Source organism: Varanus komodoensis, unplaced genomic scaffold (genome assembly GCF_004798865.1).
Source record: "Varanus komodoensis strain SLA01 unplaced genomic scaffold, ASM479886v1 scaffold69, whole genome shotgun sequence".
NCBI lineage: Eukaryota > Metazoa > Chordata > Lepidosauria > Squamata > Varanidae > Varanus > Varanus komodoensis.
The window spans coordinates 743,778-765,351 of record NW_025336334.1 but is presented as its reverse complement, the minus strand read 5'-3'; the positions used below and the strand labels follow the sequence as shown (position 1 = coordinate 765,351).

Genomic DNA, 21,574 nt, shown 5'->3' with positions numbered 1-21,574 from the left:
TTGCTACCAGCCAAGCCTCAGTGGGGAAATTATTCCATATATGAGGGGCCAACACCAAGAAAGTCCTCCCCCTTGTCCTTCTGCACTTCTCTCATAAGAACTATTTAATTATGCCAGGAAAAAGTAATATAAAAGGTCAGTAATTATAATGCTAGAGGTAACTGAGTATAATAATAGCAGTCAATTCCAGAAAGTTTTCTATGAACACTTTGGAAATACAACATTAAGATTGATTGGAATGATATAGATAAGAATGGGGTGTATGTTGGGGCAAAAAATCCCAACTTCAACTATAGGCTGATGGGACCTGAGCTAGCACTGCCTGATCAAAAAAATCTTGGGGTTGTAGTGGACAGCTTGGTGAAAATGTCAGCCCAGTGCTCACCTATTGTGAAAAAGACAAACTCCATTTTAGGCATAATTAGGAAAGGAATTGAGCATAGAACTGCCAAGATTATACTCTCTTTATACAAATCTTTGGTGTGTCAGCATTGGAATATTTTTTACAGTTTTGGTGTTTGCCCATGGAGTTTTCCCCCCATTATTGAGGGGGTAAAAGTACAGAGAAGGGCAACAAAAATGGTGAAGAAGCTCTCCTATGAGAAATGATTTCAACAACTGGGATTTGTTTAGCTTAGAAAAAAAAAGATGAGTAAAGGGAAACATGATAGAATTATATGAAATTATGCATGGTATGGAGAAAGTAGAGAAGGAGATATTTTCCCCCCTCTTCCATGATGCTGTATGGTCATCCTGTACAGGTGATTGGTGGGAGATTCAGGACAGATACAAGTAAGTATTTTTTTTCAAACAGTGCTTAAACTATGGCATTGCCACAGTAGGTAGTGGGTGACTTTAAAAGGAGATTGGACGGATTCATGGATGAGAATGCTGTTAATAGCTCCTAGCCTTTCTGGCTATATGCCACCTCCATTATCACCTGCCTGTGTACACCAGTTGCTGAAGAGATTAGGCAGGCAGAACTCTTGTACCCATCCTGCTTGATGGATCCTGTGTGCAGCTGGTTTGTATAATGTGAATGCAGCACTGGACTGGGTGGACCATTGGTCTGATCCAGCATGGCTTTTCTTATATTTTTATGTTCTGATGGGTGATAATGAAAATATATCACTACTTTTTTTTTATAAAAATGTGTATTTGACCTGACTGAGGACCTAATTTGCCTGAATTTATGGGATTGCCCTTTGACTTTGTGAGTTGGTAGACGTTTTGGTGACTCAAAACCTTATTGATTTGATTTTTGTCACACCTGTCAAACTAGAAAGATATCCAAGGCAGCATATATAACATCAACAAGAACCCTTTTCCTCTTCACACTGTATCAGCAACTTCAGACTTGATCCTTTCAACCTGACAATTCCCAAGGCAGTGCTGCATAACATGCCCCACCAAGAAAAGGTTGTGTGGCCCCTGTGCCCTTCCACTGGTTGGCATTGCTGTTCCTGCACTGTGAATGACTAATGGCATTGTGGAAGCAGCAATTCTCATTGGAGTCAGTGGTGCTTGTGGAGGAACCTTCTCCTCTCTCAGCAACCCCCAAAGCAGCCTTCCTATCAATTCCAAGAGTCATGTGTGCATACTTATTTATGCACACATGTTTTCATATCCCCCCGGTCCATTATTGATGCCTGATGCCTAATCCCTGTGGGTTAAAAAGTTTATGCATCTTACCTAAGGCATGTACTCTAAACAAAATTAAAACACATGGCTGAAGTATCTCAGCAAATGAGTAACCATATATTATACATAAAACTAAACATCCATGTGGCTTTTAAATAAACAAAATATTTTTCAGATATATTTAATAATGGACTAAAAAGCTGTGCATTCGACATTTTTCTTATCGAGAATTAGGGAATTCCTTTCCACATCATCTAAAGATTTTTGTAATGTTTTCCATTCTAATAGTGCATATCCCCACTGAATACAGTACTGTTTATTTGTCAACACTGCTTTTTTATTTGGCTAAACAATTTTCTTGTGTATTCTCTGGTTAATGCTTCATTTTAGAGTTTAGGACAAGAATCTGGTGAATGAATGTATTGTTATTTTATTCATATGCAGCAATCACTGCATGGTGCTTTACTGAGTAACAGCTCAGAAGATGGGTTCAGTCTTACCATTAACAGAGTGAAGGTAATGGGGAAAGGAAAGGAAGATAGGACAAAAATTGGAAAATCATGGTTCATAAACTGAGATTTCAATGGCAGATAGCTTCACAAAAAAGGCAGGTTTTCATGAAGGATTTGGAAGGCAGTAATAGCAGCATCTTCTGGGAGGCAGTTCTAGCCTTAAGGGGGGCAGCAAGGAACAAAGGGTGGAGTCCTTTGAGGGAGCAGGACATTTTAAGACTTGGCTCTGGGACAGCTGGAGGATAATGCAACATGAGTAAAGAAGGATTGACGTATGTGTGTAAAACCACAGAGAGCTTTGAAGATGAGGAATTCATCTTTTCAACTTTAACATTTAATCTTTTTAACTTGGTACATTCTCAGTTATGTACCAAGATCCAAAACCTTTGAGGTCATTTAGGGATTATACTCATTGTTAACAACCTAGTTTTAAATTTATAAGCAGTTCTTCATTGTCCTTTGGTGATACATTGTCTCAGGGTCAAACTCAATGTTGTCTTAAGCACATATTAAGGAGCTATGGATGCTCCATCTCTATATTTCCATGTAAGTTTGCATGGGCCTGGTTCAGATTTAGATCACAGCAGTCTGGGAGCAGGAGTTATACCTTTCTATTCCACCCAGGGTTGGTTGGTTGGTTTTTTGAGAAATAGTTCAACTCCTAGGGGGATTACTTTTTTAAAAAGGCTCCATTGTGTGAAATTTCAAACAAAATCCAGGTGAATGGAAAGGTTTAACAACCCAACTGAATGCTGCAGCCAAAATTGGGGCCACATACATTTACATAGAGGTAAAGAGTTCTAGCGTAGCTTCACACATGTATTAGAAAGAATGTTTAGTTTGGCTCTTGCTCAACTGAACCAATAGTGGCTGCAATATACAGCCCTGGAAGCAAAATGTAGTCTTCCAATTCCCTTATTAGTGTGATTTTTGTAAAAGCTGTGTACATGCAATCTGAGCTGCTATCTGTGCAATCTGAGCTGCTATCTGCTGTTATCTGCAGCTATGCATGTTATTAGAGAAATAATGCCTGGTTTACACTTGCAGCACAGTGACGCAGAAAGGAGATGGTAGACTCCTGTGTTAAAATTAACTTGACTATTTCAGATAGCAGGTGTGAAATTAAATTCCTGCAAGTTGAAATCTAACATAGCAAGAAGAAGTTGTGCTAGTGTTTCGAATTGTAGGAAGGTTTTAAAAAATGGGAGAAATTAATAAGTAGTGGTCCATCTGCATTCTGAAGTGGTTCTATCATTGAACATGAGGCCATAAAATAAGAGAATTGGCATTGCAAGAACCATAGGGCTGGTCTTGGACAACACAACAATCCATTATGTGTAGTTGCCTACAGTAAGTTAATGTGTCATCCAAATCCAGACCATGTCCTTCAGGATGGCTTGTTTTTCATGAAGAAGCCACCCTGAGAGCTCCTGGCCTGTTCCAGGGGTTTTTCACCCACGATGGATTGTCAGAACATCTGAACCAACAAAGTAATGATATTGTGGGTTGCTGAAAGGGCTGAAGGCTTCTCAGCAGAAAAAACCCCTTCCTGCTCCAAGTGAATGGACTGTATTCATGAAACCTGCCCAGCAACAGAATGTGCTGCTGCAGCCTTCCTGTTTCCTGGCTTTCTAATCCTCCCTCTCCACAGCACAATTTTGCCGCTTCACTACTTGGTGACCCCCCCCCCTTCTCTTTATGAGCCAGCCGTGTGTAATCTGTACAGCATCCTTGAAAGAGCCTGAATTTCTGCCAGCCTTTTAGTCTCTCCACTGCCGCCTGCCTCCACATACTAACATCAAGGTTTTTGACAAGCTCCTTGAAAAAACCCTTTACTTTCTTAACTGAAGTCACTTCAGCTATAGTTTGACCTTTCATATTGTACAATTAATTAAAATGATCTTGTGTGTAAAAAATTATTTGTGCAACTGATCTTTCCTGAGATTAACCCTCCACCCTTTCTGTGAAGCCATCCCACTGTTACTTGCCTTTGTCTGTACTGTCTAGTAAATAGAACATACTTTTCTGGGCTGTGGAACCCATTATCTGTCCCAAAGCCTGGGGGATAGAAAACACAGGACCAGAATGGAAGTTGTTCTAAGTGCTAAAAGGCACAGTCTCCAAAACTTTGCTTGGTACTCTGCATCTCTCACCATATCTCCTAAAGCTGGCATCAGGTTTTCCCCCACCCACAATTCTTCTCACCCACTTAGGATCCCTTGACAGAAGCATTGCAAGAATGGGCTTTAGATGCAGTTCTAGACTGAAGCTGAACTTGACCCATTCACTGATCTTTGAATAAGTCCAAAGGCCCAACCATTTTTGCAGAATTCCTGCCATAATAGTCTTTCCTCTGAGATTCAGAGCATATATTAATATGAAACTATTCGTGGTGTCCCTCCATAAAGGTCCACCACACTCTAACAAGGGATTCTCCCTCTGAGACATATAGAGAACCCTGTCCCGGAACCCTAGCCCACAGTATGCCCAAACCATGATGCAACTCATTCCAATCACCAGATGCTGGCCTGCCATTCTGTATGGAGATTTCAAACATACAATATGCCCCACAAGTCCATCCCTCTTGCCCCTGCAGATTTCCTCTACCACAGGTGCTCCAGCAGTCCATTTCTTCTACCATAGCCAGAGGTGGTCTTACTAAAACGAAAACTGTAAGCCTTGTTAGGAAGTAGTTTCTCCTTGGAACTGGACCTCTCCACAGCAGATAGTGATCTTGGCTCTCAAGTGAGTACAACTCTCATCTGTTTGGTTCATGGAACTGTCTCCAGAGGAGGAGGAACAGTAGGCATATTGCTCCTACTAACCCTAATTGACCACCTGCAGATGGTGATGTACATCCTCACTTGCATTTGTAAATCCCTGGAAGAAATGGCTGATAAGATTGAGAGAACCCTTCTTCCTGATCTGTATCAAGGAGGGAGGGAGACATGTTCCTCTCAAAGATCTAGACATGGGATGCTTCTTCGCAAATCCTAAAAAGATTCCTTTCAGTGTTTTTCCCAAAGAAGAAGGTGGCAGGGAAGTAACTGAAGAAAGGAGAAAGCCTAAGAATAGTTACCCGAGGAACAGTCTGTTCTAGAAGCCATACAGCCTGCACAGCTGAGAGAAGGAACCTAGAGGAAGAGCTGCCACTTATCAGTATACTACAGGAGACTTGTCTGTGTGTGGAGACAGGGTTGGTGGGCTGGGAGGGAGGGATGTCACTGCAGTGAGGAACTGCCTTCTCAGGCTTTGTTTAAATCCATATCAGTTGTGTCAGGTTTCATTAGCAAAGGACTTGGTCACTGCTCCTGAACAGGCTGGGAAGTCTACATATCAGCTTTGCAAAACAATGGACAAAAAGGACATTAGAAGAAGGGAACAGAACATCTAATAATTATCTGGTCAATTTGGGTCAGAGTTAACAGCAGGTCAGGTGAGTTGGTGCATCAAGATATGACAGCCTTAGACATTGTCAGAGACTGGGTGATGACAACACAAACTGTAGTGACTGAAAGGCAGATGAATGCCATTCAAACAGTGTTGCAAAAATCTGGGCAAGGCCAACAAATGCAAGCGCTCTTCCAACCATTTCCCTATGGTGTACCACACTAGTTTTTCTCCTCCTCTGATGCTGCACAGTGATACCATGCCTTAGTCCCTCAACTGGTCAAGTCCCTGGGCTGCCTCTGCATCAATATATAGCTTTCCAACCAATATTTCCACTGCATGAGTGGGAGGAAGCACAACAATCAATTAAAAGACATACTTGTAGCTGTCAACGCCAACCATATTGTGTCATGCAGGAGGGCATATGAGAGGAGTTGCAGCAGGGGTAAGGTTCAGATGAACTGTAGATTCAATTCCTACTCTGTGATAATCAACCCTTATTTAAACTCTCTTCTGGCTATATAATTTGCTGTTTTGTTTCAATGCTCTTCTAGCAAAATTAAAAATCGTAATGAGAACAGCATTGCTTTGTGCTTTCCAAGGGCTCAGTCAGCCCACAATTTGCAACTCTGTTGTCATTTAAAAATTAGAATCAGGTTTATGTATTATAAAAAAGTTGCCGGGGTGAAAATGGATGAGTGTTGGCTTTGGGATATTATTTAATCTTTTAGGTCTTTGAATATGGATCAGCTCACATTCTAAAATATTTCTGTTCTTTCTGTCTGTCTTTCTGCACCTTTTTCTTATGCAATTAATTAACACCCTCCTAGTTCACTTATTTGAGAGGCATTAAGTCATGCTGTGCAGGAACTGTAGCAAAATTAATTAAGATCTTGGTCTGTGAACCAAGACCTTCTTACTGCTGTTTGTAAGCTATTTAGGCTAGACAGCATGGATTCTGGCCCTGGTAGTGAAATATCCCTCTAGCACATGGGTCCTCAAACTACAGCCCATGGACAGGATATGGCCTGTCATGATCATTTACCCGACCCTCCTCAGAGCTTTTGGACTCGCTCTGAGCGAGTTCAAAAGCTCTGAGCCGGCGCAGGTGTTCTTTGAAACTGAGCAGAGAGCCGGCACACACGCCAAATTGTAACAGCTTCCTTCAACTCCGCGTGCGCTGGCTATTCCCCCCCCCCCCTTGCACCCACGTGTTAGAGCAGAAATATGGGGCAGAAAACAGAAGAGAGGAGGGTGGAAGAGAGAGAAAGACACTAAAAAGGATTGAAGGTAAGAAAAATATAACTTTTTAAATCTATTTTTAATTATGTGAGCCACGTCCCCAGGCTGTGGGCAGACAGGCTGAGGCAGAGTGGGGCCGCGGCTCCCATGCCTCCGCTGCAGCCTTCTCTGAGCAAGCCGCCACTGCCGAGTGGCTCCTGTGCTTCCCCTCACAGCGGGGAGAGGCAGGAGGCACCCCGCTTGGCCAGCCACTGCCCCATCCCTTGCCTCCTCACCTCTGAAAGCAGCCCTTACCTCCCTTCTTGCGGCCCTCTCCCGGCAGGGGGAGCCACCCCACACTCGCCTCTCCAGCCTCCTGCTCCCTCAGAAGTGGGGCAGCAGCGAGGACTTTAATTTCCATCATGCCCAACCAGCATGGCCAATGGAAGTTGTAGTCCAACTCATCTGGACAGTACCAGTTTTGGCAAGGTTGCACTAAAATATGGTAGTCATTAGCTCTGCATCCAAATACAGCCATTGTGTATTGTGGGAATTGTTCTGAGCTGACTTGCTTCAAGTACTAAGAGTGGGATTAACAGTATTTATCCTATTTTTGCTTCATTCTTTGTAAATGCCAGTTGCAGTCATCAGCTGCATTATGCAAAATACTATATTTAGTGCCTTGGTTGTGTTGTAGCTATGTCCCATATTCATGTCCCTTTAATATGGACATGCTCTTCCCCACCTCATCTTGGGCTTCTGCTGCAGCCTGAGGGAGTAGAGCAAACATTTTTTATTTTTTTATTATTAATTTTTAATTTTCAATTATTTTTAAATTTATTTTAATTTTAATTATTTTTAATATGCAGTGTACATAGGAATTTGTTCATATTTTTTTCAAACTGTAGTCTGCCCCCCAACAGTCTGAGGGACAGTGAACTGGCCCCCTGTTTTAAAATTTTGAGGACCCCTGCTCTAGCATATCAATATTCCCCCTCCCTTCCGTGTCACTTAATTCACATTTTCATTCTACATCCAGGCCCCTGTGGACATTCTTCTCTGCTAGGGTGTTCTTTGTTGTGGCTTCTGTGCGTCACATATATGGGTGCTGCGCCTGCACAGTGCCTAGGCCAGAAGATTAGAAAACTAATGGTTTTTGGCGGGAAAATCTCCGCTCCCTTTCCCCTCCATAGTGTAAATAGAGCGGAGTGTCCGCCATTTTACTCAGTCTTTGCGACCGCCGTTCGCTGTGCCTCGTGCCTGTTCGTCTCTCGCTTAGATCCTCGTGTTCTCACAGTTTTTTCATATATCTCTTCTCTATCTTTTATACTCCAAGTTTTTCTCTTGCCTGTTTCTCAAACCTTTCATTCTTATCTTAAAAAACAAACAAACATATTATCTTACCCTCTGTACTGTCTTCCTTCTTCTTTTCTGCGATGGTGCAGCAAGCGGCATTTCGCAAATGTATTGAGTGCGGATCCAAAATGTCCCCGGTGGACCCGCACGACCTATGCCTTCTCTGCCTCAGTGAGGGGCATAGAACTGATAAATGTGGCCATTGCTTGGCCTTTACCAAGCAGGCTAGAAAGAACAGAGAGAATCGTCTCCGCAAGCTCCTCTGGGACCAGGCCTTGATGCAATCTGACCAATTGATCTTCAGGCCTGGCTCCTCTTCGGCTGTGCCCTCTCAATGCTCCGCCTCCACCACTGCCACGCCCTCAAAGCGCACTGGTTCAACTTCTGCCGCTCCTCCACAGTGTCCTTCGGGTGAAGGCGCCACTTTGATGGAGGCCCAGCAGTTACCTTCTCCCCCAGCCAAGAAACGGGAGAAGCGTAAACATACTGGCTCAGATAAGCCCTCTGCTCACAAGAAGCCGAGGAAGGAAAAGGTGGACAAGCCCGCCCTTAAGGGCAAAAAACCCGACCACCCCAAACACTGGGGTTCGGGTTCATCGGGGTTTTTGGTACTGACCGTCTCTATGGTACCGACTCCCTCGGGACCAGCCCTGCAATCTGCAATGCAAGTGACTCCGCCAGGATCCCCCAGGCAGACTGCTCGGCCTGAGAGCGCATCTCCTCGGCAACCGGAGGAGCCGCTTAGGGAGTCCATTTCCAATGGAGAGATCAGAGACTCTCCACCGAGGGAACGCTCTCCAACCCTGATGCCTGCAGCTGAGCCACCTGCGGATTCCCCATCACCACCCAGACACCGAGGTCATTCGTCTGAGCGCCGAGACGAGGATTAGCCGATGCCTGGCTATGGTGGTTTCACTGGCTGGGGTGAATACCATCCGTTTAGTTACCCATGGGACCATCAGTCACCATCGGTCCCGAGGGGGGCTCCATTTACATCAAGGCGTTCGGAGAGAGGACAACCAACATCTCTGGAAACCTCCTCTTCTAGTGACTGGTATCACTATCCTGAAGACTTGGATGAGTCGGAGGTGGATTCCATGTCTCCTGATGTGGTTATTACCTCCCAGGGCTCTGGATCCCCAGACGAGCCACATGTCACCTTTGCGGAGCTCGTCTCCCGCCTTGTTCGGTCACTGGAGATCGAGGCCCATCACTGCCCTGGTAGCAGGACTGATCGTTTTTACGACATCGTCAGGGGAGAGCAGTCTGCAGCCATAGTCCTACCATTGATCACCACACTTTGCCAAGCGATGGTCCAGCCCTGGGACCAACTGGCTCAACCACAGGCTATGTCTTGTCCGTACGAAGCCATGTACCGGGTTCAGGAGGAAGACATCCCATTCCTACTCCGTCACCTGTAGTCGAACTCGGTGGTGGTTGAGTCCTCCCAGGGCAGGGAATCGAGGGGTCACACAGCTCCTCGGGATAAGGAAGGGAGGAAAATCGATATGCTTGTGCGCCGAGTCTATGTGGCCTCTGGGCTCGGCCTACGCATATTGAACTATGAAGCGACGCTGGCACGTTACCAGTATTTCATAATGCAGAAGCTGGAGAACATCACTTCTTCCCTTCCAGACCATCAAGTGGACTTAGCCAGGGTCTTCATAAAAGAAGCTATGCACGTGGCGATACAACAGCTCTCCACTGCAAGGCATCATGTGGACACTGGTCAGTGCTATTTCCCTCTGATGCCACACGTGGTTGAGAAACTGCAATTTCCCTGAGGAAATGAAGAGGAGGATAGAGGAAATGCCGTTTCATGGTACCGGGCTATTTCATCAGAAGACCGACCATAAGCTGAAGTCGATCCATGAATCGCGTATGACGGCACACCGCAGGAACTTCCTCAGCAGAAACATAAGTGGGCATGGCCTCGATCCTCCTACCGTCAACACTACCAGCCTCGGCACCAGTACCAACAGAGACAACAGCGCCGAAGGCAGCAACCACAACAGCACTTCTCTCAGGGCCGTCGACATTTTGATACTGAGAAGCGTCAGTGTTGACGGTCCGGACGGACCATTCCATCTCTCCACTCCCCACCTTCCCCTCTCCCTTTTGGGGGCTGGCTCCAAAGCCGACTCCCCAGTTGGGAGTCCATTACATCTGAGAGGTGGGTGTTGTCCAGCTCGGATATAGGGTAGAATTTGACATTGTTCCTCCGTCGAGCCCGATTCGATTTACACCCTGCTCTTCGATACTATGCGACGAAGTTTACCAGCTACTGTCGTGAATGAAGCCCCGACAGAAACAGTGACTCACGAGAAGACCTTGCACTTGGCACTCAGTGCCCAAGAATCGACCCCACAACCCAACGCAGGGATGGCCGAGCCAGCTGCTGCGTCTTCCTCTGAGCCCCAGCACATTGAGCAAACACCTGGACCTTTATCAGAGACAGAGAGTCATGAGAAAGAGGAAGCTGCAAGTTCTACTCAGAAGGAGGCAGAGCAAACTGCCTCCCCCCTCCCCCCCCCGCTGATCTCCCTGAGCCAGAAACAGAAGACACAATAGGTGTCATGGATTTTTCAAGAGCCCAGAACAGACGTATTTTATGCCAATTTGAACAGCTGCAAAGTAGACTGCGTAAGAGGGAGGAAAGGCGTGACTTGGGAGAATGATCCCACGTGGGCTCAGGAAGAGAAGCCATTATAGGGCTAACATCTGCTTAGCAAGGACCGCTATTAGGGAACTTATCTATAGAATTGTAAATCTTGTAGACAATTAGCATTAAAGGACTTTGGTTTTATTGCTCTAGAATGTGTGGAATGTTTACATACCGGGCTGCACCTCACGACAGGTACTTCGTAAAGGAGCGATTCGACGGCTATCTCACTCTGAGGGGCTGCATGGATTCTCTTCCAGGTATTTTACGGTCCCGAAAAGGGACGGTGGTCTTCGTCCTATTCTGGACTTGCGAGATGTTAATAGGTACATCAAACCTAAAAAGTTTCGGATGACCACTTTACAAAATATCCTTCCGTTGCTGAGGAGAGAGTATTGGTTCACCTCACTGGACTTGAAGGATGCTTATTTCCACATTTCTATCCATCCTTCTCACAAACGCTTTCTACATTTCACTGTCGGATCTGATATATTCGAAGTCAACATTTTGCCATTCGGCCTCGCTACTGTCCCCAGAGTTTTCACAAAGTGTATGGCTCCGGTGTGCGCATACCTGCGGGTTCAGGGCATACAGATATACCTACATTTGGACGATTGGCTCATTGTGTCACAGACTAGACAAGAAGTCTCAGCTGTGCATGAAACTTGTGCTTTACTTGACGATCTTGGACTTTGCATTAACCGCGAGAAATCATCCCTTATTCCCACGCAGGTCATCCATTTCATCGGAGCATGTCTCAACTCTACTCTGGAGAGAGCATTTCTTCCTCCGAACCGCAGCACATTCTTCTCTGCTAGGGTGTTCCCCTAAAAGAGAAGGTAGCCAGAGCTTCTCTCCTTGTCCCCATCATCAGCCATAACTGGGGTAGATATTTCCAAACACACCCAACTGAATCCTTCTCACGATTCAGCAGAGAGCCAGTGTGGTGTAGTGGTTAAAAGCATGGGACTGGGACTCAGGCTATCTGTGTTCTAGCCAACTGGGTGACTTTGGGTCAGTCACAGACTCGTAGCCCAACCTACCTCACAGGGTTCCTGTTATGGGGATAAGGAGAATGATATAAGCTACTTAGAGTTTGTTATAAGAAGAAAACAGGCTATCAATTTAATAAAATAAGTAAATAAATTATGCCAGCACCCCCTGTTCTCCATTAATCTTTCTGCCTCTACCACTGAACCATGTGATAGATGACTGCTAGTCCTCCTGTACTCTACTTTGAAAAGGACTGGGAATACAATAATCACAGAAGAATCTGTTAAATATCCCATGAAGAGACTTGCTATGACTGAGCATTGCAATGACCTGAATGTGCTACTCAAGTGTTGCTGCATGATACTGATTCCTGAATATCTAATGGCCCTTTTGTTCTTCCATGCTGCAAGTAGAAGATGAAGTGGGGAGAGTCAGGGCTATGGTGAAACCCTCAGCCACAGAAGCTTCAACAATATATAGATGATACAGATGACTTGAATGGAGACCATGGTGAAATGATCATGGCAATTTTAGAGGAACGGTTCATAGCAGAATAGTGTGTTTGCTGCGAGTGAGCACTGCCTTATATTGAAGCTGTTTGGAGATTTTGCAGGGCATTTTCAATATTCTGGACCACTTTTGAGACCATAGGATCAGAAATCAGGCCCATGATCTGCTGCTCTAACACTATAATGCAGAAATCAATTTCATTTTAAAAAATGGCCGGGTTTTACTCTCTGCAAACTTATTTTCATCAAGTACTGCTCCTGGTGATCCTAGGTCCAGATGACTAGATAAGCCATGTGAAGCATGGAACACTTAGAACAAACGGTTCTCTCCATGGTTTCAGAAAACTATTCCTACCATGTAGGTACTCCAGAACTGGGTTCATTACATTATGGCAGTGATGACAGATAACTGCAGGCTAGTAAATGCACTTGGTGTTTGAAAGCATTTGACTTCTGTCTCATGTCATGAGAAACTACCCAATGTGAGGCACACAATATCTGCACAGCTATGATTCAGTGCATGTTAAGACCATTGTAGAGTTCAGACTGACTGTGCAGCAAACATATAAGAGGGCATGAATGACAGATAAATCTTCCTAAATGCACTAGGTTAACTTCCATACTCCACTAATATAATGGCAGTCAATGTCCATGCAAGCATCCTTTCCCAGTAAGTATTCTTCTGCCAACCCGTTCCTCTACTCCAAATCATACCTAGGAGAGCACTTCCTGTACAAGTCTCATTTCATTGATAACTAGCTTATCCCATTTAATTCTCAGAATGCATAGGAGATCCCTTTTGTACAGTATCCATCCCACAGATTATTTCTGTTGGTAGCATTCTCTGTATGAGCCAAGCAACTTGCCATTAAAATTCTTACTCCATGACATGCATTGCTTAGCAAATTTTGATTATTAGCCAGGATAATGCGTATGTTCTAATGCTACCAATCAGTGCCTGAATAACTCGATAGTAATAATGTTTTCATAATAAATACTATTTTAAAGAGCATCATAGCTGTATTTCTTCATAAGAAACATGAGCTATAAAAACTAGTTCCGCTCAAAGGAGCGGAGGTAACCACTCCTTGCTTGATATTGTGGGCAATGTGTGTAGGGGGCATCAAATTGATGGTGTAGTGGGGTGACATGCCAGATGAGGCAGGGGGCTGATGTAGAAGCAGTTCTTGGAAATCAAGTACAGAAGACCCTTCTAAGGTTATCAGAAAGAGGAAGAGATGTGAGGGAGGGATGGAAGGAAAACCCTGTTTTCCCAGGCAGATAAAGCAGACATCTTGCTTTCCAGGCAAGGCAAGTCAAGAAAACCACCAAAGGTAATTTATTAGAAAAACAAGTATAGGCAGATAGTGATCAGCCAAGTGCACAAGAGAGATTTAAAAATAAACTTTCTATTGGGAGCTAGCAAAGGCAAGTCATGTCCAGAACACTCAGTGGACCAGTAGTAAAAAAGCTGCTAATGTACAAAGAAACAAACAGATTTGTCCTGCAAAAGTCCCTAGACTAGGTGGGAGTGAGTCAAAAACCAGGGCCCTTCCACTTATCAGGAAGCATTGTTGGAATATTTATGCAAAACTTATTTACCATTGTTGGTGCATATGCCCGTGAATACAGCACAGTTTCTGTTGTATTGAAAATGTGCTCTTGTATCACATCAAAAAGCATTTGCAGAAGTAGGAGTTGGAAGGTAATGTAAGCCAGGAAATGATCCTTCTAGGTTTATTTGGTTTTTGTGTCTTTCTCTTTAAAGCTCAGTTAATCTGGTTTGCTGGTTTGAGGGTGTTGAGGTTTAAAAAAAAATCACACTTGTTTCCCAAAAGCCAAAGCAAACCCCTCTTTCCCCTGGGCTGGTTTTTGCAGAAGTAAGTGACATTGAAGGTGATGTCTTACTTTTAAGGTACATCAGAACATTTTTCAGCTAGTTGTTCCTAGCTGGCACTTCAAGCAAAGTGAGATGTGTATTATTTATAGAGCCACACCTCTGCATGTTTGTACATTCCCATAACTAATTACTGATTAAACAATGCCTGATAGGACACTTCCTTACAAACAAAGCACCACTGCTTCCCAGCTCACCAATCCCCTGAAGTCATTTTTCCTTCCTGCAGTACCAAAAGTGTATCCCATAGTATAAAACATACTGTGGAAGAAGTGCAACATATACTGTATAAGAATTATGATTCAAGAGTTTTGACAAAATCTGAGATATAATGGCAGAAATAGTGTGTGATGCAGCAGTGAGTCAGGCATTACAGTGCTGGTAAAAATTCCCAGTATAGATCCCTCAAAAAAACGATAAGCCTCAGAGAGCTGATCATCTGTTAGCACTATCACTGGTTGTTCAGTGAACAAGCCCACCATGCCTTATACATTGGGTAGCTTGGTGTGACATGAAAAACCATCTCATGTCATTTTCTTCCCTCTTTGTCTCTTCCTGTATTATGTCTTCATGTTGTGTATTTTCTTTCCCTCAGTCACATTAGGTATGTCATTTCAATGGTATGGTGTAAGACATTACCAAGAAGATGAGAGGAAGAAAAATAAGAATGGCTTTCTTTTATTTTTAAGATGGAAAATGACAAATACTGTTTTAAAGGACTGTAAAGACTTCAAGGGGAAGGGGAGACAATCTTTCTCTTGAATACTAAGTAGACAGTCTGCAAAATGGCAGGAACAAGGATTACTTAGGACTGTGTCAATATCTTTAAAAATATTCTTCCATTTATGTATTGATAAAGTGCTACAGCCATACCTGTTCCTTTTGAGTGAGTGTTTGAATGATTCAAGAAAAAATTACTTCAATAAATTGACCCATTAAATGAACTTCAATTGCCTTAAGTTGAAATGTTTGAAGCTAGGATTGTGGAAGGAGATGAGTACCCAATTACATTATGGCAGTGATGACAGATACTTGCAGACTAGTAAATGCACTTGATGTTTGATAAGAAGTTGGCTCTGTTTTTAATATACCATGGTGCTTTCCTTTTGGAAGGATGTTCCAGGACACAGCAGAAACAATGGTAAGATTTCACCACATACCACACTCCGCTAATCTCAGTTTCGCATCTGTAAATGGAATCTGTAAATTAAACTTTTATCTCAGATTTAAAAAAAACCTTGTTGCTGGATCAGGCTACAGTTCCATCTAGTTCACTGTTTGGTTTTCACCAGTGTTCAATGAAGGTGGTGATCTTTACCTCTTGTTAAGCCTAGCATCTAGTACTCATAGGAATACTGTCTCTGAAAATGACTGTTCTATATTATTGTAATGGTTAATAGCCATTGATGGACTTCTTTTCAATAACATTGTTTAATTCTTTTTCAAAGTCATCTAAGTTAGTGGTCACCATTTCCTTCTGTGAATTCCACAATGGGGTTTAAGATTTTGAGGAAAGTGCTATGTTCATCACCACCACCATCTGCTTAGCAGATAATAAGAAAGATTGGTCTTGAACCAGTGGCTCATGGTCCACATGTATTGTCACTCCTATCCAAGATATGTTACACTGCCACCTTTTCCTGCCTTTCAAATTAACTTACACCGACACACTCACGCACACAATTGTAACACACATCGTGCCTCCCCCTCCCCCCTTCCTCCTCTGACTTCTTTGTCCTTTAAGACCCTCATTTGCCAACATCTTGAAGTCACAGATGTATTTACTGGATACAGGTTTGGAAGATAATTATAAATTAGTATATGCATGGTCATGTCCTCCATTCATCCTCTCATGGACATTTCTAGGAAAAATGCAACATCAAAGCAAAAATACACAAAGCAAAAGAAACGAATGGGGGAAATAAATAAAATTAATAAAGGCTGAATTCTGTTTCTTGGGCAGTAGTGTCATACATCTAATTTAAGGGTAGAAGATTTCTGGTTGAAACTGACTTTGATGATGATGATGATGATGATGATGATGATGATGATGATGATGTATAGTTTGAGGAGATCCCTCTAAACTGTCAGAATCTCATCTCTTACTGCTGACAAGTGAGTGAATTTTTGGTTTTCCAAGACTGAATTATGAAGAATTTTATCACAAGAAACACTCTCAAGAGACATGGCTTGAGCTGATTCTCAAATTTAATCTCTGGTTTAACAAATTTGGGAAGTTGTTCATTGTGGTACATGAGAAAAAGGAAAAGAACTCATGGGCACAACACTCCTTTCTAAACCAATAAAGTATGCTTAAACCAAAACTGTTATGTTTAAATCTAGCCGGGACATGGTAAGTTCATACTTAGACACCACCTTTTCCCCATGTGTATTAACAGTTCTTATTAAAATTTGCTTATCTAGATGTTGATGAATGCCTGGATAACAACGGCGGCTGCCAGCAAATTTGTGTCAATACCATGGGAAGCTATGAATGCCAGTGTAAAGAAGGCTTTTTCCTGAGTGATAACCAGCACACCTGTATTCACCGCTCCAATGGTAAGTTTCCCGTCAATGATGAATGCACTTTCCTAAGATAATTCCATTGGGCTGTTACAAGGTTGTTGCCAACTTAGTGAGATTTATGTTTTTTCATACTCTTCAGGTCCCTTAGGCAGTGGGATGTTGAAAATGTGCTTAACTTTCTGTGATAATCTCCTGTGAAGAAATGGGTGGGCCTGTTAGGCATAGTAGAAACTACCAATTAGTTTATATGATTTAATTTTTCTAATTGCAATTAGTAACTTTTGTAATTACAAAATTGTAATTAGTAACTTTCCCTAATGAATAGCAGGAACCTGAGACAGAAGGATATGAGGACTAAAAATAAATAAATGAAAAAATAAGTTGGAATGCATGTTGCTGTGTTTTGTTAGTAGGTTTATTTCTAGCACTGTCCATTGATTTTGGGTGGCATTGTATGTCAGCTTTGATATCCTTCTCTTTTGTTTTAATTCTACTGCCATGGAAACATGAAATTAGTAAAAAAAAGACAATAATAAACCTGTCAATATGATGTATTGAAGTGTGTTCTTTAGTTGGTTTCTTTTGCCTTGCCTGACTCATTGAAAACATGTAATGACACCTTTAAGATGCATATGTAGATAAAATATATGATCTTTTTGAAATACATCTTTGGAAATAAATGTTTCAGGGTCTCTGCTATGCCTGGTCTCACCAGGGAAAGATGAAGGCCACCTGCTGTAGACCTTCCTGGTTGGGCCAACATCCACTTTAACTGTGGGCTTGATCTGGATCTAGGTTGTAAGCTTGAGACTCCTCTACTATGTGTTGGATGACTTTGCAGATGAGGGAGATTACTCAGTTTTATGTGGGGTGGCTCTTGAACTGATGGAAAGGACACATTCAGGAAGATCTATTTATATATGTGTGCCCCTGAAAGGATGCCTCTGGCAGGGGCATTCACCATTTACACTTAGCTAGAGTGCTGTGAAGTTAGACTGGGGCTTCATGCATGAAAAAACTGAGATCCAGCACAGGATTATGATGCATCCCACTAAGTCTTATGAAGTTATCAGTCAAAATTTATAGATTCCTCATCTACAATGTTTCCTTAACATATACAAATATTTTTTAACTCAAGGACTTTTCAAGCTGTCAGTGAGAGATAAATATTTTTTCTATGTGTCCTCAAGTAAGTTGGATAACATCTGGAAAAATTTACTTCCCTTCCTTTTTTTCCTGAATCACTTCATATTCTTTAGTGGGTAGTTTGTGAAATGTTTCAGGAATGATGGGCTCCAAGTTGAAACTCCAGCAGAGTCATGCTGCTCTACACAAATAGTTCCTTCAGCAGGGGGAAATGCTTGGCAAAGTGAAAATTTCCCAGACTTGAATGAGGAAGCCTGGTGTATGAATTGGAGCCTTTGTCTGCAAAACAGCAGTCCTGTATGCAACTGGTATTTGCAATGCAGCTATTGGTTCTAGGCTATCATACTTAGTACAATAATGATAAAGCACTTCATTTGATAACATGAGGCTGTCTGAAGGAAATTCTTCTGATCAAAGCATCTTTCATCCCTTACGGAACATAGAAGAGAAATGGGCATGATATGTATGTATGTATTACATTTCTGTGTCACCAAGTGGTGAATGCATCTGGGGCTCTTTACAATCATAAAAGCCCCAAAACAGCAATAACTTACAACTAAAAGAATAAATACATCAGTGAAAATATCAACACAATACATTATCAAGACAGTAAGGTCATTAAAATATTAAAGCTGTAAAAGTAACAAAGCAACAGATTAAAGATTGGTTGTTCACCCCCCAAGGAGCTTCAGCTACTGGACAGCATAGAAAATGAATACATGCATGCATGCTGCTAGAAAAGGAATATCTTAACCTGGCATCTAAATTTACAGTAAAGATGCTTATAATTTATTAAACTGATTTCAAAAGTGTTAAAAATAAACTTAAAGCTGGTAGACCTTGTTTTCTTTTGCAAAAAAGAATCTTCTGTTGTGTAAAATTTATTAGACTTTTTATTTTTATTGTTCAATACAAAAACAACCAAATAATTGGTTGGGCAATATTGGGTGTTTCAGCTGATTATTCCATTCTTGCTTCAGATCCTATGTCTCATATTTATTCACTGAGTTTAGCTATTAATTAACTTTAATTGTAGGGTGATTAAACCTCAGTGCTTCAAATAATACACACAGCTCTGATACCGTAAAAGCAGCCTGACCAAACCTATATTCTAAGAAATGTTTCAATTGCGTAGTCTGCCATGAAGCCATACTGACAATTTATATTTAGCCCACATACCAAAGAATAGTAACAAAATTATCATCAGGACCAACAAGCTGATCCAAAGTAAAAACATCTTGTCTGGCCAGTTAAGCCAAGCAAACATTTTCTTGCCAATTTTTTAATCTGAATTTCCCTATAAAGTTAATTTTGCATCTGAAATAAGTTAAATTGCAGTTGATGTAAAAATAGAAAACACAGCTCTCTAGGTACCAGAACCAGAAAGAGACACATTATCTACTTTGGTTTGGCAAAAGGCCAATGTAAACCGCTTGGGAAAAGGATCCAAACATGAAGATTCCAAAACAGATCAGGGAGAATAATCCAAGTGGAAAAGACCAAATTGAGTACCATTTAGCAAATAGGCCCCATGAAAGGTCTCCCCCCCCCCCACCCCACACACACACACACAAACACAAACACACACACACCGGCACCTGGAAGTTTAATCCTTTTCAAGGATAGTCACAGTGGAGTGGTGTCCTATTCATAAAACAAAACTTTTCCTTGTTAGGTATAAATGAAAATGCATTAGACTTAACAATTTTATTGTGGCAAAATTTGAGCCCACTGAATGTATTAGATCCCACTGAATGCATTAGATCTAACTGAAATCATGTAAGAAGTGAGTTTTTGTTGATGTCCCTGCTAGCCAGGTGACTTACAGACCAGCTAATCCAAGTGCCAATGAGGTCCAGTCAGGCGGAGATTTGTTCAGTTTCTTTATTCAGCTGAGCAAAGCAACCGGTGTCTGCTCCCTACACGCAGGCAGGAAGCAACACACACGCATTCCACCAACTCATCCTTCTTATAGCTTTTTTCCTTACTTTTTCTCACTCAATCTCACCCCCATTGTTCCCTCATCCAATCACCTCCCAGGGTCTGCCTGACCCTTTGCCCAATCCCCTTGCGGGGTCTGCATGTCCACTGCATGCCTGACCTCGTGCAGGCCCCCTTATCTACGTCCAATACCCTCACAGGGGGAGTGTGATCACCGTGTGCCAGACCTTGCATAGGGGGTCGTCTTCTTCACACTACCTCTTTGTCTTTCTTTATCACCATTCTTTTGCCTTCCCTTTTTCCTCCTTAAAGTAAGCAGTTCTACAAAAAAAAGCAAATGGCGTTTGTTAAGCTAACCAAGCTTTCATGCAAGCAGCTGTTTACAAAAGCAAATAGCGTTAGTTAAGCTAAAACCAAATAATGTTAGTTAAGCTAATCAGGCTCCTTCATTTTAGTCCACAAAAGTGCCACAATAAAACTGATGGTCTTTAAAATGCTGCAGGACTTAGAATGCAATTCTGTGCACCCCTAGGAAAAAAAGTTGTAGCCAATGGTTGGGAAATGCTGAGTGCTGCAGGGCTATTTTCTGTCTAAACATTCTGTCTAAATGAGATTGCATCTCATTTGGATTATTTAAAAATGTAGAAAAATTCTTTATGTAGAAGAATGCTTTACCTACCTGACCCCAGGTGGGGGATGGGGGGGGGCACACCATGGCTTATCACTTACACTCTGCTCCATCTGGGTTACAACTCCTAAGTGCATAGTCAAACCTCATTTTAATAGTAACTCACATCTTCACTGTTCAAGCACTTTATTTTTAAGGCATTAGTTTGAGTGTCTTTGGGTGCTGCATGGTAAACATATCAACTGTGCAGGGCAGATGTGGATACTCAAAGTCACACAGGGGCTACGTGAAAGGGATAATGTGAGTAATTGTGGATGTCTTACGTGCTTGTCTCCAAGTGTTTGGAGATCTCTGTCTCTCAACAGCACAGTTCCACCATTTGGTGTAGCAAAGAACAATGTAATACAATATATTAATGTATAATGTATATAGGAAATGCATCTAGAAAAAAATAGATTGGTGGACCTAGTGTATGTTATGAAGATGGGGCATTTGAATCTGGGAGGTCCAAATAACTAAGGTTTCTTTTTGCCTTCAGGACTTAAAAGGTACCAATTAGCAAACAGCAAGATGATAGTAATGAATAATGAGAGCTGGAAAGACAGAGAAAATATATACTAAATATAATAATCATTTAAATTGATTCCATGCTTATGATAGCATGAAAAGCTGATGATCAACACAACATGACCACCCTGTAAATTGCTGTTTTATTTGCAAATTCTTCCATTGTAAGTCACAACGTTTAATCAAAATACTTTTCTGAGTGTATCTACTACTGTAGCTAGCAGCATAATACAGATGGAAAAACTATAGATGTTCCCTCATAACCAGTCCCTCCAGTTTGATTTTGGTCATTGACTATTTAACCAGGATGGTCCAAATTTTTGTATCTTGAGGGCCACATGAGGACTTCAACATGAAATCCAGGGGCCACACTATGAATTATACTTCCATATTATACATTAAAAAGTTTGCAATATATTTATTTTATTTAATATGCACAATTAAAATATTTAGCTGACCATTAATCTCTACAGAGATCATAAGCAGCTTCTTTTCTGACCACAGCCCAAGCAAGTGACCACTCTCTGGGGTGGCCCATCCCTTTCTTCCCTGTTTCTCCCACACAGGAACCCTGGCCTCTCCTTC

At 42.2% G+C, this 21,574-nt stretch overlaps 1 protein-coding gene across 1 annotated transcript in view; it reads left to right on the top strand.

Annotated features, from left to right (window-relative positions):
• The window catches only part of SCUBE1 (signal peptide, CUB domain and EGF like domain containing 1), a 275,622-nt gene that overhangs the window by 55,132 nt on the left and 198,916 nt on the right, over window positions 1-21,574 (top strand). The window contains exon 4 of the mRNA XM_044450905.1: window positions 16,606-16,740. Coding sequence (XP_044306840.1) covers window positions 16,606-16,740 — 135 coding nt within the window. The remainder of the gene's footprint in view (window positions 1-16,605; window positions 16,741-21,574) is intronic.